Source organism: Amblyomma mixtum, chromosome 10 (assembly GCF_055824585.1).
Source record: "Amblyomma mixtum isolate Tamu chromosome 10, ASM5582458v1, whole genome shotgun sequence".
Lineage (NCBI taxonomy): Eukaryota > Metazoa > Arthropoda > Arachnida > Ixodida > Ixodidae > Amblyomma > Amblyomma mixtum.
The window spans coordinates 161,325,979-161,351,025 of NC_143021.1; the positions used below are offsets into that span (position 1 = coordinate 161,325,979).

At 52.8% G+C, this 25,047-nt stretch overlaps 1 protein-coding gene across 1 annotated transcript in view; it reads right to left on the reverse strand.

The window, feature by feature from the left end:
* Positions 1-25,047, reverse strand: part of LOC149327536 (beta-mannosidase-like) — a 201,024-nt gene that overhangs the window by 50,757 nt on the left and 125,220 nt on the right. The window contains exons 12-13 of the mRNA XM_089562649.1: positions 14,915-15,097; positions 657-772 (exon numbers count right to left, since the gene is read on the reverse strand). Of these exons, the coding sequence (XP_089418775.1) occupies positions 657-772; positions 14,915-15,097 (299 nt within the window). The remainder of the gene's footprint in view (positions 1-656; positions 773-14,914; positions 15,098-25,047) is intronic.

The window sequence follows — 25,047 nt, forward strand, 5'->3', positions numbered from 1 at the left end:
TGAGGCCTGCAGCATGCCTCAATATGCATCCTCGGCGACCGCATTGTTTTGGAAAAGGCGTGGCTTTGCGTCCTCAATCCTCCCAAGGTTTGGACTGCTTGACATGCTAGGGAGCCACGCTAAACAGCTTAGTGGCAAACCCCTTGGGCTGTACACTTTTGACGGGGGCTGTACATGACGAAACTAGTACAGTATTTATCAGCCACATTTCAACGGCCAGTCGTTAGTCATAGCATCGGGAAATCTGTCCACCAAGCCCACGCGTATTCATAAATGGAAAAGAATGATGTTTGTATGTGTAAGTGGTTTCTTTGCTTTCATAGTTGCCTGTACCAGCCGGGCTGCCACTGTTTTGGGCCTTAGGAACAAACACTTTAGCTCCGCATATTGACATTGTGCCATAGACAACTGCATCCAGCCTTAAAATTTTGTGTCTCTGTCCATTGTATTGCAGCTGTGCATAGTCGCGCATTCAGTATTATACAACTACCGGTGTGCTATAAAGCTATAGACGTCACTTTTTCGTCTTGTGCGAAGGCAGAAATGTATAAGTATTACCGCTGCTTTTCGAAGACAAAAAAAAAATACACGTGCATGAATAAAAGTAACAATGGACGCATATGCGGTGACCCACCTGTACGCCGAGGCTAACTTACCTGACTAAGGTATGATATCATGTCGTAGTTATGGCTCTCGTTCTCGGAGCTTGCACACTCATTTACCGCAGCAGAGCCAAAGTGCAAGTCTATAGCTTCCATGATGTTTCCGTCTCCTGAAATGAATACAAATTCTTATCTGTCTTCAGCATGCCTCCAACAAGCACAGTCGGCTGCACCTGAATTATTTAGTCAAATATTTCAAGCTGTTAGCAGCAAAAGCGCGAAACAATTGGCAAGACGATTGTGACACCTGATTAGAGAGAGCTGCGACGCAGTTGGGCTTACTCTGGACGATTGATGCTTTTTCTTTAGTGTCTGCGTTCTCCCTAAGCGGAGGCTCCGCGCGAAGGACAATGATGAAAGTTGCCGGAGGTCAGTGGATGAGTGGGTGGCGCTCCTAGAGGGTGAAGATAGGATTTGGAGAGGGGGAGGGGGGTGTCGAGTGTGGTGCTGGGGGCGTAAAGCCCCCTAGCTAGGGGGTGAGGTGAGGAAGGGGCTGGTGGGTAGAGCTTTTGATAGGCAACTGGCTCTCCCATTACGTCTTTGAATTCAGTTTGACCGTCACATTTCCGTTCCGTGGCTGCGTGGGCTTCTTTGATTGGAGCGCTGGAAGGTACATTCGGGTGGTTAGGTGGGTGGGAGGTGGACGACACTTCTGGAAGGTGCTAGGTTTGTGTTGTTAGAGCTGTGTTTCCAAAGCCAGCTTGGCTCGGCGCATAACGTTGCTCGGGACGAGAGCTGATCATCGTGAGTCATTTGGTTTTTAGCGCACGCGCCCCCGTGCAAGAGTGCTGCACATTTCCGGTAAGTTCGTCGCCGGAAGCGCGGTTGGTAGTCCCGTGACGTCTCCTGTGGCGAGATAACTGCCGAGCGAGCAGCGCTCGGTGGGCAGACCATCCCATGCAAGCCTGGGCGATTCGTACTTGCAGCAGCGATGACCATCCGCCGCCAGAGAGGCGTTCGTGAATCGTATTTTGCGGAAGCGACGTGTTTCACGACTCCGCCATGGCGTTCTTTCGACAGCATAACAGCCGTGCCTGGCGTGAACAGCTGCGACGGCCAGTCTTTTTATTTGTTTCTCGTTGAGCTTCGAATATCGTCACGTGGTGGTTGCCGTGGAGAGGGAGAGTGCTGGAGCAAGTAAAGAGAGGGAAGAGGAAATGCAGTCGCCAAGCAGTGCCAAAAGGTGGGGATCGTGGCGAGTGTGTACGTGTGTCAGTGATTGCCCTAGTGAATCGGATGAGTGAAGAAGGGATACGGAGTGTGACACGCGGATTGATCAACTGGATCTGGCAACCCGCAACTGTCGGTAGGGAACACTAACGAACGCATTCTCTGCCATATGAATCGCATTAATGGTCGGGTGACCCTTTTCGAGAGAGAAAAAACGTACTCAAGCTCACTTACACAATTTTGGATATTGTCAATTGGGAGTAATGATTGGTCTCTTCGAATTGTGTAACTAACCCGTGGCTTAGCTCAGAAGTTTGTTTATATAATTTGTCTCTCAGACGTTATGCATGCCTTACTACACCTGTTTTGCTGATATAATACCAGGTTCCACAAACTCAATGCGCCATACCTACCAAGCCCGGTTACGGATTGCATTTGAGTGAGTACCTCACTGCACCTTCCTTTTCCGCAGCTCTACAACCTCCACTTCTACTAATGTTACTACGAACCACCTCAGGGGTTGCGACTTGTATATGCTTTATTTCCGCACTTCACAGGCTACGCCAAAGCTTCTAATTTCTAACCTCCGATGTTCCGGTGAAGCGCCATAAAAAAATTGCCTGTATTGAAGTTTTCACAGCTGGTGCGATCAAAAGAGCTCTCGTCTACCTTGTGCGGATTTTTTCTGTAAAAGGGGGACCGCATTAGCTTGATGTCTTGTTCGCAAATAAAAGATTACATCAAAGCGTCAGTCTTGCCTTAACGGAGATAAGTCACGACGTACAAGCAGCTGCTTGTTAATCAGACACCTGCCCTTTAACGTAGCGAACGTCGCTGGCTCCTCTGCACTATATTCCTAAGTGACAGGGTAAGTGCTGGGCTGAGGGTCTCTTGATCTGATTGGAATAGTAAGCGCCGGCTCCTTAACTTGTGGAATAGGACCGACTGTAAAAGCATTGCAGGCTGTAGCCGGAAAAGAAAATGTGCAGCCTTAATGAAAAACATAAACCCAGGGGGGTTTGTTTCTGAGCCATGCAGTCGGGCTCCTTTCCTGTCTTCAGCGTCCCTAACATCTGAATGCAGGAGGGATAAACATCCTCAAGCCTCCAACCAAAGATATGCCATTTGCGCTAGACAGCCCCTCTACATGGACGCAAACCCCTTTAGTTCTACATTTAACACAAAAGTTGTACGTGCGCAACTTGTGCCGCAGGGTACCTATTGGAACGTGTCGTCCGGCGAACCCCCGCAACACGAGTCATTGCAGTGACAGTGTTGATTGCGCACAAATGTACAACCCATCTCAAAGCCTTTTCACCATAGTGTGGAGTGTGAGGCGATATATTGCACACATGGGATGATCTCATGGGCTTGAGGTCAAACCAAACCGCTTGGGAAGACGCCGCCTGGCACTCCGCTACGGCGTAAAGAATCTGCGCCGTCTAGCACAGTTGACATCGTCATTGTCACTTAAGAAATCGGAGCTCATCTAAACAGAACACGCGACGGAGGTGCAGGTAGCGAAGCGCTCCCGCATTCACCTTATAATCACAGGTACTAGGCGGGATGATTCGTATGGCACTGGGTTTGTGATCACGTGGTGGCAGTTTTGGTCCCTGCTGTGGCGGATTCTTAATCCCCGCGCTACACGGGCGTTGCTGTCCAAGCGTGCCTTCCAAGCGAACGTCACTCGATTACACTCCCACACTTACACTCCTACATAAAGTTTTGAAGCGAAAAGCTTCACTAAGAGGGTAGGAGCCGAGCTTCACGTATGCCGTGTGCCGCGGCCGAGTGGCGACACGCGCGGCGCAGGTGTAGCTGCGCGCTACTGCGCATGTGCGCCGCATTCTCACCGTCGATACAACTGCGCGCTTCACCTCCTCGCCCACCGTTTGACCTTTCGTTGCAGCCACGTGTTACCCGCGTCGCGGCCGGCAACCCTCCTCTCCGCATTCCTGCGGGCAGTTTTAACCGCGCCTATTTCCGTCTCCCCCTCCGCCTCCGTACAGGCAGTGTGTGGACGGCCGAACGCCTCCACCGTAATCGTGGTGCTTCCAGTGCATTGTGCGCGAACTGCGACAGCAATGACGTCAAACCAAGTATAATTGAAGTTTTTCGCTTTTCTATCCAGGCTTAACCAGAGCTAAGACACAGCCTAATTTTTTCAATCGTGTTCGGTTCAGATGACATTCGTGTCGACGAAGCACCGCGGAGACATTCCAGATTTTGGAGTGCCTCTAAACGCGCACTCAGCCCGCACCGGCCAAAAGCCGTCGACGTCTCTTCTCCCCGGCCACAGCCGTGCATGCGGCTGCTGTGGTTAATTCTAGTATCAGCTGCTCGCTTTTTTCTGCCGCTTGCTTCGGAAATAGCTCGCGTACTTGCTAAATGAGCGGTTCAAAAAAATAGTGCACCACTGGGCATTTACCGCGGGAGCCCGAAATTCCCCCATGTTGGGACTCAGCCAGCGTGGTCGGACCGAAGAAGGGACGAGGAAGATTGAGAGACGGGGTTACGAGGAGCCAAGGATAACTTCATACAACTATTAACATTATGTACTAGTAAGGAGTAACTGAGAGTGTCTCTCAGAAACAGGGAGCGTCTTCGCAGGAAGGAATTTCGGCGAGAGGGAGCTTCTTGGTCGCGCTCGCTGCCGGGTTAAATTTATAGGGTTTCTCGGCCCCGAAATCCCTAGATGGAGGCCGGTCCTGCCAAGGAAGGCGTGTCCTGAAAACAATTTGGTGGTCATGAAACACTCTTTAATTAGGGAACACGCCCCCGTCACGCGTTAAGCTTGAGGGTAAGAGGGATGCCATCTTTGTCACACACACACCGGAAGGTTCGCGAGTTGCTTTCCCACACTGGGCATTTACGTGAGCCCGACAAAATTCGGGTTAAGTAGGCTGTCGGGCCGAGAACCGGTAGTCGGGCTCATGTATGCGCTAGGGGGTCGAGCTAAGGGACCGTCGAGTCAAGCTGAGCCAGTCCGGCTGCAGGGGGTGGGTTGGCTCTGCCCGACCCGGATGGACAGAGCATGTATACGCTGCCGCAGCGGCTTAGCGCCTCCTATCTTGCGTCCTCTCTGGTCTGCTGGCTGACGCTGCGCACGAACTCGGAGATAATATTTCCGGCAGTGGACACACACATTGGAAATCAAAGCGAGCCGCTGCCGGCCTCGAAGAGAGCGCGCACGTGAACGGGCGAACAAGCGACCGGAAAGAGCAGCAGTAGAAAGGGAACTGTTCTTCTGGGCTCCTCCTCCTCTAGCATGCGCGTGGTTTGCTTGCTCGACGCTAGGGGTAGCGACGATCTCTGCCCGACAGAAAGCCGGTTCATGTAAACGCGGTAGGGTCGGGCTGGTCAGCCCGACATCTGGCGCACCCCGACCCGAGTCGCAACGTCGGGCTCCATGTAAACAAGGCTACAGTCTGCAGGTGGTCGCACTTATTTCTCACCAGCGAAAGGCCAAGGCTACGAGCAAGGCCACGCGAAGTGGGAAAAAAGCTTGCCGGAAACGTATCCTTTCACGAAGGATTGTGCGGCAAAACACGGTGACTGGGCTCAGTTGACCGCCGGGTCCTCTCTTGAAGGTCTATTCCGGCTGGCCTTGAGAACTCTCCACGTCCTGTAGATGAGCGTGCCTAGCAGAGCTGGGCTGGCTGCTTTCAGGAAAGACTTGCTTTCGCCGCTACCGTGGCTACGCTGGACGAGAGTCGGCATTTTAATCCGCTTACTGGAGGGCATCCCGGTGAGAACACCCAGTAGTGCGCCGATGAAGACGATTGCACTTCAGTATTCTTGTTTAGAAATATCTTGTGCTCATTTGAATGATATTGTGAGACAGGAGACAGAGCGCAGGATGGAGCGAGCTTTAATGGCACCCGCAAGTATGGCGACCAACCCTTCGAAGAAGAAGATGATCGATGATGATGGATATGTACAGATGAAGACGAAGGTCGCATGTTGTGCTTTGAGCGATGATGATGGATATGTACAGATGAAGACGAAGGTCGCATGTTGTGCTTACACTTTCTCCCCTCGCGTACGAAAGCGACCGGCCCGGGCGCAGATTAGAGCACAGTAGGGCGACGGGCAAAGGGTTTGAGGCGGGAAACATGAACAATCTCGGCACCTCGGCAACGACGATCATTAACAGGATGAACAGGGGCAACGCGATAGTTCACCGGGGACGTTTGTTCAAGTACAGTATACGGACCAATATAACGGCTCAGAAATTTTTCACACAATCCCGGGGTACGCACTGGAGTCCACAGCAGTACCTCCGGGCTGATAGCAGCTGAAATAGATGCAGAGGCAGAGGCAGGGGTCGAAAGAGCGAAGCTTGATGGGGCAGAGGAAAGAACGGCCACAGGTTGAGTGGTATCCACAGAAGCGATGGCTGTGCCTTGACGCAGAAGAATGGGTTCCGGCGTAGTGTTGAAGGCAGTCAGTAGTGAAGACCCATTGGTGAAGCGGAGCAGGGACGCGACGAGAAAGATGCCCCTTGAGAGAAGACGGGGGCTTGGTGTGACGAAAACGTCCCCAGCGTTGACGTGGGCAGAAGCAACAGAGAGGACATCTTCGCAGCCGGGGTAAAGTACATGATCAGCGGTGGTAACCAGATGATGAGAAGGCAGGACAGAAACGGCTGAAAGGTCGGATTCAGAAGCCTGTAGAGTAGGGGGACAGCAGGTGATTACAGCTTGCGCAGAGTGGAGGAAGTCCCAGCCGAGGATGAGGGGATAAGCACAGGAGGGAAGCACAGCAAATACTATGTAGTGCAGGATGCCGTCGATAGTGACTCGTGCCGTACACAATCCGGAAGGACGCATTGATTCATCATTGGCAGCACGGAGAGAAGGACCACTGTAAGGGGTGCGCACCTTGCGAAGACGAGAACATAAATCAGAACTAATTACAGAAATGGCGGCGCCCGTATCGATCAATGCTTCTACTACAGTGCCTTCAATGTCAACGGTTAACATGTTCGATGGCTGTGCAGGAGGAATTGAGAGGGCGGCGTGCGGTGCAGTTTTACCTCCGGAAACTGCACAATTTAGTTTTCCGTGTGGCCAGTTGTCTGGGAGGATGGTGGACGTAGAGGCGACGACGAGCGGCGGAAAGGCGATGGGGAGCGGCGGCGCGACGGCCTGTCGGTCGAGGAGCGGTCCGGAGAGGTAGAGGGATAGGAGGGACGATAATTGGTATGGTCAGCAAACGGTGGGCGGTAAGCGTACGACGAGGGCGGAGCGTCTTGAGAGAACTCCCCGTACGATGGGCGACGAGGAGGACTGGAGGCAAACGCCGGACGGTAAGCAGGTGACGAGTACGTAGTTCCGTTGCGAAAGTCTGGGTACCACTCGCGCTCGTCGCGTTGACGCCGACGACACACACGGGCAACATGCCCGCGAATTCCGCAGTAGTGACACACCGGCCGACGTGCAGGCGGACTCCAAACAGGACACATAGCGGGGCTCGGGGACACAGAGACCGGAGTTTGCTGGACGGGCTGTGGATGCGACGGGTAAACAGCAGCAGGAGGCGTCGCAGCAACCTGGGCATAGGTAGGCACAAAACGCGGTACAGGTGGTTCTGCAGCCAAGGGGCGAGTGACCGAAGCGAGCTCGTCTTTGATGAGATCACGCAAAGGCGAGGACGACGGGGCTGGAGGCGGGTGGGAATCAACTGGCGGTAAGGTGGAGCCGTGCAGTTCCTCCCGGATAATGGAGCGAATGAGGGAACGTAAGTCCACGTCGGGTGAAAGTGGGGTGTCCCAGGTGTCTTTTAACCGAAGCGACTGAAGGTCGTCAAGACGATGGCAAGTTGTTCGGATGTCTTGGACTGACGTTGGATTCTGAGCAGCAAGCGTGTTGAAGGCAAATGACCCAAGCCCTTTCAGAAGATGACGTACCCGATCGTTCTCTGACATAGCGCTGTTGACACGTCGACACAGGGCAAGCACGTCTTCAATGTAGGATGTGTAGGACTCACCGGGTAGCTGAACGCGCGTATCTAGCTTTTTTTTGTAGACAGCGGGGCTTGCACCAGATGTGCCAAAGATTTGTCGTATCTGTGCCGAGAAGTGAGCCCAGTCCGGGATGGCATCTTTGTGGTTGACGAACCAAGTCTTGGCCACGGCAGTGAGGTAGAACGACACGTTTACAAGTTTCATCGCTGAGTCCCAACGATTATAGGCACTGACCTGGTTGTATTGGTCGAGCCAGTCCTCGACATCGTCCCCACGAAGACCAGCAAAAATGGGAGGCTTGCGCTGGAGTGTGGTGATGGTCCAAGTGGGGTGTCCAGAAGATTGGGAAGAACCGGGTTGGCTCATCATCGCTGGCTCCAGACGGTTCGAATCGAGAGGAAGAAGAACGGGAGGCCCATCGGGAGTACGAGTGGTGTTGTCGCTGACGGTATCCATCGGTGCGGATGGTACGAGCAGGTGGCGACCGGAACGTAGCTGCAGTCTGGCGGCAGAGAGGACGCAGGGATCGAGAGCACACTCCACCACTTGTGAGACAGGAGACAGAGCGCAGGATGGAGCGAGCTTTAATGGCACCCGCAAGTATGGCGACCAACCCTTCGAAGAAGAAGATGATCGATGATGATGGATATGTACAGATGAAGACGAAGGTCGCATGTTGTGCTTTGAGCGATGATGATGGATATTGCCACGTATCATTGTAGTGTTTGTTCATTCACTGTCAAGGCTGCAGGAAAGGGTTGTTATCACTTTTGTTCGTGACGCGAGAAGCGACCACACTAATCTCGATTGATCGCAGCCATGAAAGGCTGCATCTAGGTTTTTCTAGATTACTGTAGGTGATCTTGTCCTGTTATCTGGAAGTTTCCTTGCCGCCTTTAAATTGAGCGATGCCGCGAGCAGCGGACATTCGTAGTTCGACGACCGACGAGCACGTTTGTTGCTTACGACGCCGCCGAGTGATTCAGTTATTTTGCGGGCGCAAGTCAGCCCAAATAAAGAGCTTCGTTTCCAAGACAGGCTGGTGTCTTCCTGACCGCTGGACTGCCGTCACTATAACGTGACATCTGGTGGAGGTGCTGGGTAGCCTCCCATGTTCCGGACACCCCCTACAAGTCGAGACGCCAGCCCTTTGAGTCATCTACCGCAGGACCTGAGTCCAGTGCACCGCGCAAGCCGACGCCTGCAAGGGGACGAACCTGAGTTCGGGATTCTGCCGGACCCTACCCGGAAGCGAAAGCCAGCAGCAACATCTACCATGAGCTTGGCCCAGACGATGACTCCAATCATTCTTCAGCAGCCCCGGGTGCCACCAACCTTCGACGCTTCGCCTGGCGCCGACCCCGAAGAATGGCTGGAGCAGTTCGACCGTGTGGCGATCTTCAACAACTGGGACGATGCCACGAAACTTAGGTACGTGTTCTTCGCCTTGGAGGGACCAGCAAAAGTCTGGTTTGAGAATGAGGAAGCTAACCTCACGAACTGGGAAACCTTCAAGGAGCAGCTTCTAAAGACCTTTACGAACGTCGTGCGAAAGGAGAGAGCCCAGCAGCTGCTACAGTCTCGCATACAACACCCAAACGAGACCGTTGCTGTGTACACTGAGTAAATGAAGCGTCTCTTCCGGCGTACCGACGCAAACATGAAGGAAGAAGAAAAAGTAAAGCTGCTCATGCGAGGAGTTAAAGAGCAGCTCTTTGCCGGCCTCGTCCGCAACCCACCGAAAACTGTCGCGGAATTTGTAGAAGAGGCATCCACGATGGAAAAAACTCTGGATGCCCGAGCCCGCCAGTATGACCGCCAGCAGCGCATTTTCTCAGCAAGCTGCCTGGACACCGCTAACAGCAATGACCTGCGGGATGTTATACGTCAAGTTGTGCGAGAGGAGCTCCGACGATTGCTGCCAACGGGAACGCAGCCGCAAATTTCATCGCTCACTGACGTCATCCGGGACGAGGTTCAACAGGCCTTCGGTGTGACGCCGACACCCACGCAGCCTCTGCAGCCCCCAGCCATGACTTACGCCGCAGCTGTGCGCCGTCCTGCCCCTCGACGACGGGACCCAAGCCCCTATCGCCCTCAGCCAGCTGCGTTGGACCGCCGCCCACTCGCCCCAACCCGCCCGTCCTACGAGCGACGCGCGCAGCCGAGGAAATGCGACGAGTGGAGAACTCCCGACCAGCGCCGCCCACTATGCTTCCACTGTGGGGAAGCCGGTCACGTCCTCCGGCACTGCCCATACAGAAGACTGGGCATCCGAGGGTTCTCTTACGACGCTCCACGACCCCGACCCGGCCAGCGACCAGCCGAAATTGAGGAATTTTTGCGTCGGGAAGAATGCTCACCACCCAGCCACCTATCACGTTCCCCGTCGCCTTCGTCTCCGCGCTTCGTATCTCCGAGCCGAGGCTACGCTGTGCGTGGACGCTCCCCCAGCCCCCGAAGGGTAAACTGAATAAAGCAGCCTCTGGTGGTTAGGTTGCTTCTCAGCGCAAGAACTAAGACCGTCCATCGACGAAAACACAAGACTATGCCTCAGCTACGACGACGACCCCTACGACGACTACACCTACGACGACTACACCTACGACGACTACACCTACGACGACTACACCTACGACGACTACACCTACGACGACTACACCTACGACGACGACACCTACGACGACGACCCCTACGACGACGACGACCCCTACGACGCCGACGACAACTACGACGCCGACGACAACTACAACGCCGACGACAGCTACGACGCCGACGACAACTACGACGCCGACGACAACTACGACGCCGACGACAACTACGACGACGACGACACAGCCAGACTTGAACCATTTACCGCTGCCCTTAAACCTTATTACGAACGCTAAAGGACTCGAAGTTCGCATTCTCCGCGTTTATTTTCATTTTAAAGCATCGAGACGATGCTTCTTTGGAAGGGGGGTAATGCCACGTATCATTGTAGTGTTTGTTCATTCACTGTCAAGGCTGCAGGAAAGGGTTGTTATCACTTTTGTTCGTGACGCGAGAAGCGACCACACTAATCTCGATTGATCGCAGCCATGAAAGGCTGCATCTAGGTTTTTCTAGATTACTGTAGATGATCTTGTCCTGTTATCTGGAAGTTTCCTTGCCGCCTTTAAATTGAGCGATGCCGCGAGCAGCGGACATTCGTAGTTCGACGACCGACGAGCACGTTTGTTGCTTACGACGCCGCCGAGTGATTCAGTTATTTTGCGGGCGCAAGTCAGCCCAAATAAAGAGCTTCGTTTCCAAGACAGGCTGGTGTCTTCCTGACCGCTGGACTGCCGTCACTATAACGTGACAATATGTACAGATGAAGACGAAGGTCGCATGTTGTGCTTACAATATATTATGCGTAAGCTGCGCTTTACTTATATTCAGTAATCTACTGTCTTCTGTATGCGTTGCACTGGGGGTTGTTTACGCATTGCAGCAACTACACAGGAAGAGCCGATACCATCGCTCGCCTGGTAAACCCTTGATAGCCGGTTTTCTGACGTTTAACCGGCGCTTCTGTCTAATTGACGCTGATTTCTCCGATGTGACCAGTTCTTAACTTTAAATCATTTTATCGTGCAGTATGTTCGCTGAACATGAAAAGGCCATATTTTTGTCGACAAGCTAGCGACAACTACTGCTTCTGGCCGCCTGAAGTAGTGATCGGCAGTCTCAGTCACGCCGGCATGTCCTGTTCATTGTAAGCACGCCCTGGGATGTAAGCGGCAGTCGATCTTAGGTGACTGTTGTCAAAACTACACTCATAGACCATACGCATTGGCGAAAACTTGTGAATTTCGCTCTTCGGACTTGCTGGGCCTACATGTCGCAGAAGGGGGTCGTCGTGAATTACAATTTCAGGATTTGGCAAGAGTTTATTGCTGCTAAGTGTGAAAGTGTGTGCATTTGAAAAATAGCTACCAGTTTCGCTTAATATTGTCACGAATATTACACAGCACACAGAGACACAAGAACTGCTCCAGTCTGCCGAGCGGTCACCAGCAAGAAGACGAACCACTTCTTCTTCCTCGTCACCAGCGAGATGGCGAAGCACTTCTTCTTCGTCCACTTCTGAGCTGTATCATTGCTCCCTCCCCTGCAGCATCGCCTCGATGCGGGCCGCTTTCACAGAGGGGAAAATGGGTTAGACACGGAAAGTGAGACACAGCTATCACGACACACAACCGGCGGCACTCAGCGTCAAGTACAATCAGCAGGACGGTCGTGGTACGGCTTCATACGAACGACGTGCACAACATCCGGATGCGGCGGTCTGCGCGAAGGGCGGCCTGGGGTTGCCGGTGAAACTTCGTACGTCACGTCGCTAATGCGGCGGAGAACTCGGTAAGGTCCGAAGTATCGGCGCAGTAATTTTTCGGACAACCCACGGCGACGAACTGGTGTCCAAACCCACACATGGTCGCCTGGTTCGTACGTAACAAATCGCCGTCCGAGATTGTAGCGGTCAGCGTCGGCGTGCTGTTGACGGTGTATCGCTGCCTGGCCAGTTGACGTGCTTCTTCAGCCCGCTGAACGAAAGTGGCGACGTCAAGATCTGGCTCTAGGTCACACTGAGGGTCGACGGGTAACATGGCATCCAAAGAAGTAACAACTGGACGACCGAAGACAAGCTGGAAGGGCGTGAGCCGCGTTGTCTCTTGCAGGGCCGTATTGTAGGCGAACGTTACGTATGGGAGAATTTGGTCCCATGTTTTATGCTCCACATCCACATACATGGAGAGCATGTCGGCCAGGGTTCTGTTAAGGCGCTCTACCAAACCATTTGTCTGTGGGTGGTACGCTGTTGTACGCCTATGGCTGGTGTGGGTCAGATCTAGGACTGCCTGAGTCAAGCGGGCTGTGAAAGCAGCTCCACGGTCAGTAATTATAACCGCAGGAGCGCCATGACGCAGCACGATGTTGTGTACAAAAAACGTAGCCACTTCGACAGCAGTTCCGTTTGCAAGCGCCGTTGTCTCAGCGTACCGCGTCAAATAATCCGTCGCGACAGCAATCCAACGTTTTCCAGTGGATGACTTCGGGAAAGGGCCGAGTAGGTCCATTCCCACTTGTTGGAAAGGCGTCTTCGGAGGCGCTATGGGATGAAGAAATCCTGCGGGTTTGAAGGGAGGAGACTTACGGCGCTGGCAGTCGCGACAGGTTTTGACGTATGTCCGCACTGATGGAAGTAATCTTGGCCAGTAGTACCTCTGCCGAATCCTCGCTAAGGTACGACTGACCCCCAGGTGGCCGGCAGATGGTTCGTCGTGGCAAGCGCTCAAGATATCAGGTCGCAACTCGGACGGGACTACGAGCAGAAATGTTGCAGTGTTGCTCTCAAAGTTGCGCTTGTAGAGGACGCCGTTCTGCAGAGTGAAGGATTTGAGTCCACGAAGAAAAACACGAGGAATGCGGGGACCGTCGCAGCCTTCCAGGTACGCGATGAGCGGCGCTAACTCTGGGTCTTCCCTTTGAAACTGCGCCATATCGGTTGCGCTAACAGCACCAAGGAAAGAGAAGTCTTCAGTGATTTCCGGGGAAGCAAGGTCCACTGGCGCGCGTGATAAACAATCCGCATCTTGGTGCTTCCGCCCCGACTTGTACACGACCGTTACGTCGTACTCCTGCAAACGGAGGCTCCACCTCGCCAACCACCCAGATGGATCTTTGATCCCACCTCATGATTCGCCACCTCATGACACCCCGCATGAGGTGGCGAAGCTTCTTGTCTTCTGTCATGTTGGGATCCGCGCGCTTAAAAAGGCGGGTCATGTCCTCGTAGTACATGCGTACACTCTCGTTGTGGCGCTGGTTGCGCGAGTGTAACGCAGCTTCTGCTCGCTCTCGACGGTCTGCATTCGGAAAGGTGGCTTTAAGATTGCGGCAGAAAGCTTCCCAGGACGTAAACGAAGCTTCATGATTTTCGAACCATGTCCGAGCCGACTCTTCAAGTGCAAAATAGACATTGTGGAGCTTACGGTTGTCACTCCAGCCGTTGTAACGTACAACCCGTTCGAATATCTCGAGCCAATCCTCGGAGTCCTCGAACACGTCGCCATGAAACGACGGGGGTGTTCGTGGCTGATGACAGAGGATGTGCGCCGGGAGCGTGGTCTCAGTTGCCATGGCAGCTGGTGCCTCCGAAGGCCGGGGTTGCGTCGCCCTGGTTGCAGCCGGAAGGAGTCCAAATTCAGGGGACGCTCCACGGAGGCGGCGGCCGCGGCGCTGGTGAACTGGGGTGAGATCCGTATTGGTCGGTAGCCTACGCGGGTCTGGAAGCGTACCCAGCACCTCCACCAGATTTGTCACGAATATTACACCGCACACAGAGACACAAGAACTGCTCCAGTCTGCCGAGCGGTCACCAGCAAGAAGACGAACCACTTCTTCTTCCTCGTCACCAGCGAGATGGCGAAGCACTTCTTCTTCGTCCACTTCTGAGCTGTATCAATATTATTTAGAATAAGGCAGAGACAAACGCAGATAAATTCGCGCTGTCACTTCATCATACAGAAGTTTTCGCCCAGCCGCCGATCTGCCGGGAACATGAAGGGCGACCATCCGTAGACCTGATTTGTGGATGTCGTTGACCAGAAAAACGTGACACGCTACAATGATATGCGGCTTTTGGTACTGCTGATCGTCGGTCGTCGGATACTTTGGTCGTCGGTCTAGTGCGTCTGCTGTTATCACCGGCGTCGTCATAACGTTGTTGCACACACTTAAAACGAGTGAACGGGTAAAAGTGAAACTCGATGGCAGCAGCGCCACTGCAATACGGTGAGTGAATGCTGAAGCGTTCGAATGCGTTTCAATTTGTCGTGGAGCCACGCGGTGGTGTGTCGTGTCTGAATGCCATCCCAGTTTTCGAATATCGCTCGACTCGGGTGCCATTGGAACGTACCCGTGTACCACGCGTGTAAGACGTCAACGAAATGCCCAGCAGCTCTTGTACTGAGTCATGGGTACGCTCTAAGGAGGCTTTGGTGGTCGAAATTATTCCGGAGCCCCCTGCTACTAGGAACATATTAGATGTAGCTGTGAGTGACTGCCTTCGCAAGGGAAGACTCACCGTATGTTTGGTGCTGCCTCTGTAGGAGAAATTCGGAGAGCGGGTACTTGATGCTGTCAGCAGGTGCGATGCCGAGATAAACATCCCTAGACGGATACGACTGCAGGCCGTGCTCGGACACGAACCGGGCCAAGGGGAGGTATTCAGGAACCCAGGCGTCCGTCGCATAGGAGTAGTAGTGAACTGCGACAGGAGGGAAAGCGTTACTGCGATGGAAGCGTTGTATATATACTTTGGTTCGCGCAAAATGAGTTCCTGCCGTACCGATGTGGAAAAAGTATATAAATATTGCGGCACTTGTTCTGGAACCTTGTGGTCACAGATCTGGGCTGTGGTTCTGTAATTAAAATTTTTTTTACGCTGGTTGTACAAAACAAAAACACGGCATCACTCCCCGGCACTTTGACTGTTGCCGGTACCGCCACAACAGACATGTTGCTTACTATAAAAACGCAGTCTCTCGCGGTCGTAACCTCCCGTATTCAGCTGCTGCCTAAAGGATGTCTTTCAGGAAAGCCGGCTGCTCAATCTATGCACGTGTAATCAAAAGGCGCGTGTCGTTCCTGTGGACGCCCGTACAGCAATCCACGTTTAGCCCTTGGGGATGCAGAAAGGTCTAGATATTTCTGTTATGCTACAACGCATCATACGGTCAAATTTGTAATTACCCGTGTTAGCATATTGTCACGTTGTAGTGACGGCAGTCCAGCGGTCAGGAAGACACCAGAAATACTTGCAAACGAAGCTCTTTATTTGGGCTGACTTGCGCCCGCAAAAGAACTGACTCACTCGGTGGCGGCGTAAGCAACAAGCGTGCTCGTCAATCGTCGAACTACGAATGTCCGCCGCTCGCGGCATCGCTCGATTTAAAGCCGGCAAGGAAACTTCCAGATAACAGGACAAGATCATCTACAGTAATCTAGAAACGCCTAGATGCAGCCTTTCATGGCTGCGATCAATCGAGATTAGACTGGTCGCTTCTCGCGTCACGAACAAAAATGATAACAGCTCTTTCCTGCAGCCTTGAGCGTGAACGAACAAACACTACAATGATACGTGGCATTACCCCCCTTCCAAAGAATCATCGTCTCGATGCTTTAAAATGAAAATAAACACGAAAAATGCGAACTTCGAGTCCTTTAGCGTTCGTAATAAGGTTTAAGGGCAGCGGTAAAAGGTTCAAGTCTGGCTGTGTCGTCGTCGTTGGTGTTGTCGTAGTTGTTGTCGTCGTAGTTGTCGTCGTCGCCGTAGTTGTCGTCGTCGCCGTAGTTGTCGTCGTCGCCGTAGTTGTCGTCGTCGCCGTAGTTGTCGTCGTCGCCGTAGTTGTCGTCGTCGCCGTAGGGGTCGTCGTCGTCGTCGTAGGAGTCGTCGTCGTAGGAGTCGTCGTCGTAGGGCCCGTCGTCGTAGGGGCCGTCGTCGTAGGGGTCGTCGTCGTAGGGGTCGCCGTCGTAGGGGTCGTCGTCGTAGTTGAGGCATAGTCTTGTGTTTTCGTCGATGGACGGTCTTAGTTCTTGCGTTCAGAAGCAACCTCACCTCCAGAGGCTGCTTTATTCAGTTTAACCTTCGGGGGCCGGGGTAGCGCCCACGCACGGCGTAGCCTCCGCTAGGAGATACATAGCGCGGTGACGATGGCGACGGAGAACGAGATGGGTGGCTCGGCGATGAGTATTCTTCCCGACGCAAGAACTCTTCGATTGCGGCTGGTCGCAGGCCAGGTCGGGGTCGTGGGGCGTCATAAGAAAATCCTCGGATGCCCATTCTCCTGTATGGGCAGTACCGGAGAATGTCACCGGCTTCTCAGCAGTGGAAGCATAGTTGGCGGCGCTGGTCGGGTGTTCTCCACTCGTCGCATTTCCTAGGCCGTGTGCGACGCTCGTAGGACAGGCGAGTTGGGGCGAGAGGGCGGCGCTCCAGCGCAGCTGGCTAATGGCGATAGGGGCTTAGGTGCCGTCGTCGAGGTGCAGGACGGCGCACTGCTGCGGCGTAAGTCATGGCTGGAGGCTCCAAGGGGCTTCTTGGTAGACTGGAGTCAAGTCCTCCGGTGAATGACTCGAAGGGTTGGCGTTGTGACTTGCTGGGGGTGTCCGGTACATGGAAGTCTACCCAGCACCTCCACCAGATGTCACGTTGTAGTGACGGCAGTCCAGCGGTCAGGAAGACACCAGAAATACTTGCAAACGAAGCTCTTTATTTGGGCTGACTTGCGCCCGCAAAAGAACTGACTCACTCGGTGGCGGCGTAAGCAACAAGCGTGCTCGTCAATCGTCGAACTACGAATGTCCGCCGCTCGCGGCATCGCTCGATTTAAAGCCGGCAAGGAAACTTCCAGATAACAGGACAAGATCATCTACAGTAATCTAGAAAAGCCTAGATGCAGCCTTTCATGGCTGCGATCAATCGAGATTAGACTGGTCGCTTCTCGCGTCACGAACAAAAATGATAACAGCTCTTTCCTGCAGCCTTGAGCGTGAACGAACAAACACTACAATGATACGTGGCAATATGTTTGCCCATATTTTTCGTCCATCCGCGGGCGCTCACCTACCAAGGAAGAATAAAGGGCACCTAAAGGGAAATAAATGCACAGCTCTCATGCATTTTAAGAGTGTGTGGTGCATGCATGTCCAAGTACTGTATGCAATGAGGTTTGCTCGAATGCCTGTCGCGAGCTAGGCTCTAACTTGCACGAAACGCTGAATCGAATGACACCATCCAGAACATTCTGCGGCAAACGGTTGGCCCACTGATTTTGCATGAATGTCAGGACTAAGTGGACTGACTTTGACGCCCGCCAGACAGGAATTTGTATACCGGATCGGCATAGTTTAGTTTCGAGTTGAGTCGGTTGGACATCATGCTGCCTCCTGTTATTATTTTATTTTATTCCGTAACCACCTCGGTTACCATGGCAACCACTGGGATACGATGTCGTTGCTATAGAGGCCGCCATCTTGGATTTTCGAAAAGCGATCAGTACAGCTAACGCCCTAAAAGACTCACTGGCACAATATCCGCAGGCCAAGGATACCTTTCAATAAAGACTCTCCATGGAACCATAACCGTCTATCGTATATGTATGGCCTACACGGGTGACATGGTACCATACTGTCTAACTTGAACACCACTAACTGCGGGGCGAAGGCCTTCGCCTATGTCAGAGACTTCCTCTCTGTACGTCAGGCACTCCTCCGGATCGAGGACGAGGAATACGGCCCGTACTCTATGGGTACACGAGGTACACCACAGGGGGCGGTGTTATCACCGCTCCTTTTCAACATCGCCATGATGCAGCTTCCCGGCCGACTGGCTCAGGTGGAGGGCATAAAAGACGCGCTCTACGCAGACGATATTACAATCTGGAACACCGAGGGGAGAATTGGGGAGATAAATGACCGCCTTCAGCAGGCCGCCTCCATAGTCGATGCATATGCTGCCGACTGTGGTCTCCAATGTGCTCTCGCCAATGTGCTCTCGCGTTTGTTGCTTACGCCGCCACCGAGTGATTCAGTTCTTTTGCGGGCGCAAGTTAGCCCAAATATAGAGCCTCGTTTCGAAGTCTTCTTGGAGTCTTCCTGACCGCTGGACGGCCGTCACTACAACGTCACATCTGGTGGAGGTGCTGGGTAGCCTTCTATGTACCGGACACCCCCAGAAAGTCGGGACGCCAGCCCTCTGAGTTATTCACCGAAGAACCTGACTCCAGTCCACCGCGCAAGCCGACGTCTGCTAGGGGACGCACCTGAGTTCGGGACCCTGCCGGACCCTACCCGGAAGCGAAAGCCATCAGCAACGTCCGCCATGAGCTTGCCCCAGACGACGACTCCAATCATTCTGCAGCAGCCCCGGGTGCCCCCAACCTTCGACACTTCGCCTGGCGCCGACTCCGAAGAATGGCTGGAACAGTTCGACCGTGTGGTTGTCTTTAACCCTTTCGGCCCTGGATTTTTTATTTCGGCCGTAGATTTTTTTGCTGCGCGTTTTTACAATGCCTAAGGTCCCATAACCACGCAGTAAATATTTAAAGCTTGTGGTGCGAGTATTAATCGATTTACAGGTATGGCGTCAAAATCGGACATCAGGGCTCAATGGGTGTAAAATGCTAGTGGGACCGTTTTGGTAACCTCAACCGACAAGAAAGAAATTAACGAAAAAATTTCTTATTTTGCAGTGTGGAGACCTATAAAGAAACTTTTTTTACTTTGTAAGGGATAGATAATCGCGCAGTTTCCACAAAAAACTTCGCTCGCTCCTGTTTACCTTGCGTTTTGTATCATACCTCCGCGTTCTTGTTCCTGCCAGCTTTGTGTTCCAGCTTGTGTACGTCACGTCAACAGCTCACATGTTCAAAACTTGCGTAGCCTTCCTGGAAGGCGACTGTGGTCAAGGTAAACGTTTCCCTCGATTCTGTAACGCCCTCCTCTATCGAGCTTCACGAAGCATTTCCGTAGCACCCAGCGCGAAGGTCGGCAAATCTAAGTTCTAAGCTTGCGCGCGGCACACTGCATCTCGCTTGCGCTTGTTTTCAAACCAGCTGCTTGCTATAGAAGAATTCACAAAGTGGAATATAATCTCGTCGTGTCTGTGTCTTGACCGAATGCTGTTCCCTACAGGTGACAGGAAATTCCCTCTCATCCATAGGCTTATGAGTTGGGGATATCTCTCGGCCGGGGAGAAAGCAGAAGCTGATTATCAGCACACCAAGGAAGGAAGGAAGGGAAAACTTTATTTACACTAATGGTTTTTCCTGCGATTTGGGGGCATCTTCAGAGACGTCTTGGTTCTACCCCCAGGAGCCTTCTCTGTCGAAGTCGTCCGCCTCTAATCAGTGGTCGGTTGCCCTCAGTCCAGGGCTCCGCTGGCCACTGCCGCCCGTTGAGCTCGCTGTACCAGACCTTGTAGGTCTTCGCAGCGGTCACTGGACAGCAGAGTCTCCCACTGCTCCGCACTCGGGTTTTGTATTTTGGGGACCACGTCTATGTTTTGGCAGGCCCATGTGATGTGGTATAGTGTAGGTTTTTCGTCGCACCAAGGACATTTGTTCGTGTATATCGTAGGGTGCATTTTGTTTAGTATATGTAGGTTTCGGAAAGAGCCTGTTTGTAATTGTCTCCAAGTGACAGCTTCCTCTCTGCTGAGAGATTTGTGCGGTGGGGTATATCGCATTCTTCTGCCTCTATAGTTTTGTAGTATGGCCGAGTATTCCCTGGGTGCTGGCGCGAGTTCCGCGGTCTCGTCGGAAGCTCGGAAAGTAATGTGTCCTCGAGCTATCCTGTCGGCCTCTCGGTTCCCTGCCACCCCCGTGTGCCCCGGTACCCACACAATTTTGTGTCGGATCTTGTCGTTTTGTTCTTCCCGGTTTTTAATTCTGTCACTCGCTGCGAGGAGTATACGGAGCGCGTGACGACCTATCCTGCCATTCATGTAATTTCGGCAGGCTGTTTGAGAGTCCGTAAGTATTGTTAGTGACCGCCCGGTTCTATAGCCCTCCGCCACCGCTAGAGCAACGGCTACTTCCTCGGACTCTGCAGCTGTGCAGCCTCGGAGAGACGCGCTGGTCATTTCGCGTAAAGACGAATCGACTACCGCCGCTACAGCGATTTTGGTATCTCCTCCTCTCCAAGACGCGTCTGTATACACGGTCGTGGCTTGAGGAGCGTATGTTGTCTCGATGAATTCGGCCCTCGCTTCTCTTCTGCCTCGATGGAGGTTGGGATCCATGTTTTTTGGTATTGGCGCTACCTTGAGGGTCTTGCGAAGCTCGTCGGGGATCGTTGTCGTCCTCGACATTTCTCGCACCTGCTCGCGGTATCCGAGCCTCTGCAGGAGCGTTCTTCCTGTCGTTGTTTGCAACAGCCTGAGTTTTTGCGACTCAAGCTGCGCCTCTCGTAGCTCCTCAAAGGTGTTGTGTAATCCCAGGGCCATGAGTTTTTCTGTAGACGTGTTGCGTGGTAGTCGGAGCGCTGTCTTATACGCTTTGCGTAGCAGGGCATCCGCGTGTTGTATTTCATTTTTGTTGAGGCACTGGTAGGGTAGGCTGTACGTGATTCGACTAACTACTAGGCTTCTAACTAGTTTTAGTGTGTCTTCTTCACGCATGCCATGTCGCCTGTTGGTGATGCGGGTGATCATGCGTGCGACTTGTAGCGTTGTTGCTTTCAGTAGGGTAAAAGTGTGAGTACTGCGCTGGTTGGATTGAACCCACATGCCCAAAATTCTTATTGTCTTTTCGGGTATGGGCGTCCCTTCTATGTAGACGTTGAGCTTTAGGTCCTCGTTGGTTGGGACGGTCCGGTTTTGCTTGCCTCTCCAGACTCTCAGCAGTTCCGATTTCTCGGTCGAGCATGAGAGTCCTCTTTCTGCGAGGTATTGCTCTACACAAGAGGCCGCTTGCTGTAGCCTTTCTTCCTTCTCTCCGAGACAGCCCGTGTTTGTCCAGACTGTTATATCGTCAGCATACATTGCATGCCTGATGCCTTCGATGTTCTCTAGTTTTCGAGCTAGGCCTATCATAGCTATGTTGAAGAGTAGGGGTGAGATAACTGACCCTTGGGGTGTTCCTTTGTTTGGAGTGCGAATTTTTTCCGATCGAAGGTCTCCTATGCCGATGGTGGCAGTTCTATCGGACAGGAAGGCTTTGACAAAGCCGTGGATTCTGCGTCCGCAATCCAGGTTGTCTAGGCCCGTAACGATCGCTTCGTGGCTGACGTTATCGAATGCCCCCTTGATGTCCAGGGCCATTATGACATTTTCTCCCGTCCGAGGTACGTTTCTCAGGACATCTTCTTGTATTTGGAGGAGAACGTCCTGCGTCGAGAGCTTCGCTCTGAAGCCGAACATGGTATGTGGTACACAGTCGTTGTCTTCCATACAATTTTGCAGTCTGAAAGTCACAACCCGTTCGTAAAGCTTGCCAAGGCACGACGTGAGTGATATAGGCCTGAGGTTTTCAATTTGTAGCTTTTTACCAGGTTTTGGTATCATTATTACCTCGGCGTGTTTCCAATCTTCGGGAACCGTCTCCGCCTCCCAATGTTTGTTAAGAAAGGTGACGAGCTCTTGTATGAGGTCGTCGCTCAGGTTGCGGATTAGGGCGTTGTCGATTCTGTCCGCTCCGGCTGCCGTGTTTCTGGTGGTGTTTCTTATGGCCGCGTAAACCTCTTCCACAGTTATGGGGCGGTCGAGTTTCTCGTTTTCGGCTCCTCGATACGTTCCTTGGTATCGCGGGGGGTTGTGATCGCCGAAACATTTTTCTCGTGCCTTCTCCAGTAGGGCGATGTCTGATCCCTCGAAGGAGTGGATGCACCGGTGGATGGCTTTATTGTTTTCTGATTTTATTTTGGTCGGATCGATTAGTGCTCTTAAGAGATTCCAGGTTCTGGCCGTGCCTAGAGTTCCCCTAAGTGAGTCGCTGAGTTGGTCCCAATTTTGTTTCGCGAGTTGCGTCGCGTATTCTTCCGCCTTTGCCGTAATTTCTGCTATCTTTAGTTTTAGTTTCCTGTTGTGTTTTTGCTTCCGCCATCTTTTGGTGAGACTGCGTCTCGCTTCCCATAGTCTGAGGAGGTGGGCGTGTACTTCAGGCGTTGCTGTCGTTCTCCTTAGACTTTTTGTGCATCGTTGTCGCGTTTCTCTCAGCATGCCGCTCCATTCCTCCAGTGATTGGATACCGCCTTCAGATTTGTTGCAAGCCCCACGAAACGCGTTCCAGTCAGTGATTTTCGCCTGTCCAATCTGGCGTCTTATGGTGTCGGATGCTATTCGTGTCCGGAGGATAAAGTGATCGCTGCCTAGATTTTCCATCATGTTTTCCCACTGTGACTCCCTGGTGTTCCTTACGAAGGTGAGGTCCGGGCATGTGTCCGTGCTCACGCTATTCCCGATTCTCGTGGGGGTCGCAGGATCTGTGATTAGACTGCAGCCAAAGTATTCCGCTACTTCCACTAATGTTCTTCCCTTGATGTCTTCTTTCTGGTATCCCCAACTCCTGTCCATGGCGTTGAAATCTCCTACGATGATGAGTGCATTTTCTTTGGCCAGCTTGTGCGCTCCATAAAACAGTTCGAAGAGTTTGGCTTTTCTTTGTCTCGGCGGGCTGTACACGTTCAGTAAGAACGTGCTGCGTCCCTTTCGCTTTTTCGGAATAAGTTCAACAAGCGCGTGTTCAACGTCGGTGTCGGCGATGGTATCGTGCCTGATGGCGGTAATGGTTTTGCTGACTAGGACGGCCGCTTTACCTTCGTTTTGACTCTCGTAAACCTCGTACCCTTGTAAGGTCGGCTTGATTCCGGTCTCTTGGAGCGCAATTAGATCAGGAGGTGTGAGTTGTGTGTTTATATATTGTTTTAAGAGGGCCTGCTTTTTGCGGTAGCCTCTGGAGTTCCATTGCCAAATATCTAAGTATTCTTGTTCTTGCCGATACGTATTGATCATGTTTACGCGTTACTGCTGTTGCCTTGTTCGCTTGCGAAAGCTGTTAGCGCTGGACGGTTGTACGCCCTTTCCCTAATGTTTTCGGCATGTTTTTGCTTTCTAAAAGCGCTTCTGATCTCTGAGATTTGCCCTTGGAATTGTACTTGCATCTGTTGAATTTGCGATTGGATTTGCTGCATCATATCCTGCATCATCTGCTGCATCATCTGTTGCATTCGTGTTTCAAGGTCTCTTTCGTTCGATGCCTGTGGTTGTCGTTTTGGAAGGGCTCTAGTCGTGTCGAGTTCCCGCTGTTGTTCCTTTAGTGTTTTTTTGAGTTCCTCAACTTTGCGATCGAGCTCGTTTTGTTTGATTCGAGCCAGTTCTAGCTCGCGTCTGAGCGCATCGCTGTTCGCGTCCTTCGGTTCTGTGACACGACTGTCTTTGTTGTTTGTGTTGTTTATGTCACTACCCTTTCCTACCGAGTGCGAAGCAGTGGTAGAAGCCCAGCTCACCTTGCCGCCGCTTGTCTGGGAAAGCTTCTTCTTTTTCTTTTTCTCTTGCTTCTCCCCCTCCTGTGGGCCGGCTGGTGGTAGAGGCGGGAAGGAGTTGGACCTCGATCGGCTCCTCGATGTCTCTCCCTCTGAGCTGAGCCATCGCTTGGGTGGTCGCCCGCGTTGGTCGCTCCGTCCTCTGCCTCCTGTGGGTTTTGGTCTTGCTTTTTTCAATCTCTCTCGGCACTCCTTGGATCCGGTCCGGTGTGCCTCGCTACAGGTTATGCACTTGGGCGCGCACTCGTGGTCGTCGGGCGGGTTTGAAACTCCGCACAGTCCGCACACAATAATGTTCGGGGTGGGGCAGACGTCGGAGCGGTGTCCTTGCTGGAAGCAGACGTAACACACTTGCCTAGTGGGGCGGTACTGGTAGCATGGTACTTCTCCTCCGTAATATATGACGAATTTCGGCAAGACCGGGCCGTCGAACGTGAGCACTGCCGTCTTGGATTTTCCAAGCATCCTTGCCTGAAGTATGGTCACTCCTTGAGTTCTGACTCGTAAGTGTGCTTTGAGTTCTTCAGGAGGGGTTCCTGGGTCTACACCGTGGATCACGCCGCGCAGGACGTCTTCCGATGCTGCCACGTAAGCGTTAACATCATAAGTCTTTCCGTCAAATTTGAGACGGGTAATGTGCCGCACTAGCTGTGCCGTTTGCTCGTGCGGGGTGCTAACGATAATGATATTGGATCCGGTGCGAAGCCTTACAAGTAGGTCCTCGTCCTTGCATTGCTGGCCGCACGCCATGACAATGGCGCGCGCTACTTGGTGGGTGGTGAGGGACTTCACCATGAGTCCTTTCTTAGGTCGAATAATGATCTTGTAGTCGCTTCTGGGGAGTGGCGGCATTCTTCGCCTAGGCCTGCTCTGCTCCCTTGATCCATTGTTGTTGCAGCCGGTCGCATCACCCGGTAATTTTCCATCCTGAGGTTTGGCGGCCGGGCCCGTTCCCGTGCCTTTGCGTTCTTTTCGCCTTTGAAGTTTTCTCTGGCGCTTGGATTGTGCAAGCTCCCAGCTGGCATCGTTGTTGTACCCGGCTGGCTTCGACGAGGAGTCGGACGGGATCTCGTCCTCACTTCCGAAGTCGGCGTCTCCGAAGTCGTATTCATCCATCTCTTGTAATTCGTTGAGAAGGACGTTTGGTGATTGTAGTGGCACATCGTTGTCTTGGCT